A 4,822-nucleotide genomic window follows, 5' to 3' on the forward strand; every position below is an offset into this window, starting at 1 on the left:
CAAACTCTTTAATCTTATCTTTTCAAAAAAGGATAATTAAGATATTTTAGAAGCTTATATAATCTTCTAATTAATCATAATTGATTTAGTAATGGGATTAAAGCTTTTGGACCATCCACATGATCATTGGGTCGTAGGTAAGGTGGGCTTAGGTTCGGTTTGGGCTCAATTTAGTATTTTGGTCATAACTTATTCATTATAACTCGGATTTGGGATTATAATATATCGTTGGAAAGATCTTTTCAAACCCCATCCAATTATTAAATCATTGGACCTAGATTTTGGACCAAAATAAACTAGACTTAACGTTTTTATAAAAATGACATGAAATGAATGATTTTAAAGGACACGAAATGAATTATTTTGGGTTTAAAGGCACAAAAAGAGGAAAATAATTTATGTTTTGGGGAAATGGGCTATAAATTGGGTTGGTTTATGAAATGGAAATATGGATTTAAGCACTCCAAGAATAAATACTCAACCCGGCCAATAATGACGGTAAAAGGTTGTTCATCATTGGGTTTGGTTTTGGGGAGACATTTTTAGGTGTCTACACCTACCAACTACTAAATTCTTGGGAGTGGCAACATTTAGAAATATTTTTGAATTGTCTCCTTAGATGACAACATTTTTCATTCGTTGTCTTTGAAAAAGTGTTTTCTTATGTATCATTTTACCTTGGCTTTCAAAATTGTTGCCTATTAATCAAAATGTGTTGCCTTATGAATAGACAACGGAAGCATATACTACGCCTCATATGTGTTGCCTTAGCTACAAGGCAACACTTTTTTTATATTACACAATGGTTTTGCACTGTTACCTTTGCTTTATTTTGTTGTAGTGATTTTACAAGGAAACCTTCTAAGGCCCAACTGGAAGTGAAACCTCGACCCTTCTAAGGAATTTCCAAAGCCAAACAAATTCACTATAACAAGGCAAACACACAAGTTAAAACCTATTATAATCAGACCTTTACTCACAAGTTCCAAACTGAACTTGCTACACAGTAGGACCCTATCCTACCCAACCTAAGTTCCTGACTTAGATTCATTTGTACTCCCTGAGTACTCTCTCACTCAGCTTCAACCAGGAAGCCTACAACACTGTATGCAAAGATAAGTTACACACACACAACTAAGAACCCAATGATACAAAATATAGACCCTTAGTATATGAGAGATAAGTTACGCATTAAACCCAAAACTAATATGAAAAAGTTATGGATTTGGAAAACTTACACAATTAAGCACACTTCCATTTCTCCATGCATAAACTCATGGAAAAATAATGAAGTGGGAGTTCTACAATTTATACAAGACTTACTTGTATAGAAATTAGGGCTTTCAAAAGATAAATATGTTAAATTACCAAAATCCCAAAACACGATTTTGAAGTAAATATATTTTAAAGAAAATCTTTTAGAAACGTATCATAGATAAATTATTAAAAAGAATAATATATTTTTTTATAATCAGTTTTTAAGAAGTAAATCATTTAGAAAATCTGTTCTTAAAAACTTATCTTTTTAAACTTTCCTATTTTAAGAAGCTTACCAAGCTCTTTTGTCACGTTTCTAATAAGTCTCATGCGTAACCCTAGCAATAATATTTGCAGTAAATCTTAAAGATAAAAACTTAGCAAAATTAATTTGTTTTGCCAATATTCTGTAAACTAGGATGTTTAGGCTTCACGCAGGTCAGAACTAAGTTCCTGCTGTCACTTGCACTTCAGTTCTGAACTGGAACTTCACTGGCCAAGTTCCAATAGAACTTGCTGCCTTCAACGCAGACCAAGTCAGCACTTTAACTTGTTGTCTTCAAGTTCCTGTTAGGGAACTCAGTTAGTTCCTGCGAGGGAACTCTTCCCCTATGTTCTTTTAACTTTCCTTGAGATCTCTATGAGTCTTCATAGCTAGGTTACTCTTACACTTCCAAAGTCAACTTCACATGTTCTAGTCACAATACTTAGAGAACTCTTATTAGTTTGAAGTTTGCTTAGTTTAAGTTCAACATCATCAAAACCTTTAAGTTTCAACAAAGGTTTTCGTTAGTTAATAGAAATATGTACAACCGGATAGAATCGTAAATTGAATCATATGACAAACGTAAATCGTAAAATCGTGAGATTCTAAGATTTAAATCGAGATTTTAATAACAATGGTTTAACACCTAATTTACCTTCTTTTCTAAAGGGACCTAACTTACCTCTTATTGTAGTTTTTTTAATACTACCTCTGTATCACATTATTAGCAACGATTTAGCATAAAATAGAAGAAAAATGGCTAATTATTGCAAAAATAATACTCCGTATGAAACGAAGATAGTAGTTCAACACCTAACTTACCTCTTATTGTATGTCTAAAATTATGTGTCAATCAAAGATTAAAATTTTAAGGCATGTTATCTTCAGCTTATTTTCATTTCAGTTCAATTCTTAATTTATTTTTCTCATAAAATATTTCGTTCAATTTTGTTCAATTCAATTCAATAAATGGCCTTAATACTTCATAGTGAGGGAGCACACTGAAAGCGTACACTAGCGGGCAGCGCACAGTTGATCAGACCCGGTTTTGCAAGTCAATTTTTATTGCACGAGTGGGGACACTCTATTCTGCTACTGCAATAAGTCACCAACTTACCATACGCATCTTCCTTGTTACCATGTAAATAGGTTCGGTAGTTTTTGCAATTCTTTAGTTTAGGAAGTAACTATAAAAGAAATTAATGACTTAAATTTACTGTAATTGATTTTCGCTAAACATTGGAATTGCTAAAATAATACGAAGAAGTACTCTACTACTCTGTACAAAGTAAAAACTTGAGTGGTTCCCTCCCCCCCCCCCCCCCCCCCCCCCCCCCCCCCCCCCCCCCCCCCCCCCCCCCCCTCCCCCAAAAAAAAAAAAAAAAAAAAAAAAAAAATAATAATAATAATAATAATAAAAAGAGTATCCAAAGTTAAAATAAAATAGAAAAATACGGAGTAGCATTTGCAGTAGTATATTCGAACTATTAAATTAAGCAGAATCAATCTGCTGCATGTGAATGTATTGTACTAGATTCAATATTACCCGACCTTCGATGTCTCCAAAATTCAGAGCTTAATGGATCAAGTTCTCCCGAATCTCTTCTAGCTGGTTCTGACTTGCATCTCATTAGCATCAATGCTTTCGCAACAGCTTCGACTCCATCGTGTTTTTCATATTTTGGTAATGTTTTGTTGAATATATCAATTACGGACTCATTATTAGTATGAGGTGTGGTAACACCCTGATGTTGAACGATGGCACAAATTTCGACCTCTCTTTTTAAACTTGGTCTTCTTTCAGTGTTATTGTCTCGATCTCCCCTCGATTGTGACGAAGTCGAATCTCTGCTCACTTCAATTCCCGAAACTCTGTTTTCTATTTCTGTTTCTGTGTCTTCTGACTCTCCTCTTAACGGCGACCCCCAAAAACGACACGCTAATGACGAAGTTCTGTATGGCGCAGATCTGCACCTTGTCAACAACAACGCATTTTTTGGTGGTATTGTTGTTTCGGTCATCGTCGTCGTTGTTATCTCCTCAATCGAAATTGATTTTTGTCTTTCCCTCCTTTCGTCAAGCTCAACAGCAGCATTACCCTCCTCTTGCTCGAACCGTTTTGACCCGAACTTGGATGAATCCGTCCGCACCTTAACACTCCTACAATTGAAAAACGAAACCCATTTCGGAAACTTCGGCTTGCATAAATTCCATTTACAAAAACCCGGTTTTCGAAAACAATAACAACTCTGATTAGTATCCTTATTATTCTTCTTGTTATTATTATTTTTGCTAGGTTTTTTGTTGGGGTATTGAGAAGTTGAACTTCTATTCTTACTCTTAGACCTTATGACCCTAACTTGACCCATGCAAGTAACCTTGGGTGAAGAAGGTTCTTGAGTTATTTCAATGGCGGAAGAAGAAGTAAGAGCTTTCTTTCGACGCATAAACAATGGTGGTTTTCTTGTTCTTCTTCTGCTACTTCGGCTTCCAACATTGCTTCGCAAAAACCTCATTAATGGAGGTGGGAATTTCTCTGTCCTGCCTGGACTTGATATGGGTTTTGAGCTAGAAGAAAACCTCATCCTCTTTTTTTTCAGAAAAAATAAAATAATAAATTCAATTTAATTATCTGATTTTTGTGGGAGTGAAGTGAGATTGAGACTTGGCGGAGAAAATTTGGGGAAACATGGGTTGAAGATATTTGGCTTGTCCTTTTTATTTTGTGAAATATTGATTTTTTTTTTTTTTTAATTTGTTATTTTTGAAAATTTTATTTATGGTTACGTTGCTGTCACTGTAAGAGAGTATTTGAATAATGTGATTGTACTACATTAATATATTTTTGTCTAGAAAAAATAATTTTTGATTAACTATTCCAAAAAAAAAAAAATTAAAAAAAAATCATGGTGCACGGTTGGGTGATTCAGATTGTGTAAACTTTTCTTTTTCAAAAGCTGTAAGGTGCTGTTTGTCTTACTAGAGAAGCTACAAGCCTACCAGGCTACAAGTGATTGATTTCTAAAGTGAAGAAATTTGGCTATAGTATCATGTCAATTTTATTAATTACTCTATTTTTTTTTTTCTTTTAAGTGTTACACTTTAAATGTAATACGGAGTATTAGTGTTATGCTCAAGCAATGCCCAACGTTGTTACTGGACCTAATGTAAACGGACCCATACTTTCATCTCCTCTCCTCTCCTCCTCTCTTCTATGGTTTCTCCAAAATCTTGGCCGTTTAGGCCGGAAATAGTCTAATTTCTCTCGCAAATTAGACTATTTCCAACCCTTTTCCTTTA

At 34.4% G+C, this 4,822-nt stretch overlaps 1 protein-coding gene across 1 annotated transcript; it reads right to left on the minus strand.

Annotated features, from left to right (window-relative positions):
• Positions 1-3,024: 3,024 nt before the first annotated feature.
• Positions 3,025-4,107, minus strand: LOC110716203. Its single transcript, XM_021894824.1, has one exon. The coding sequence runs from the start codon at positions 4,105-4,107 to the stop codon at positions 3,025-3,027; it is 1,083 nt and encodes a 360-aa protein (XP_021750516.1).
• Positions 4,108-4,822: the final 715 nt, after the last annotated feature.

Source organism: Chenopodium quinoa, unplaced genomic scaffold (genome assembly GCF_001683475.1).
Source record: "Chenopodium quinoa cultivar QQ74 unplaced genomic scaffold, ASM168347v1, whole genome shotgun sequence".
NCBI lineage: Eukaryota > Viridiplantae > Streptophyta > Magnoliopsida > Caryophyllales > Amaranthaceae > Chenopodium > Chenopodium quinoa.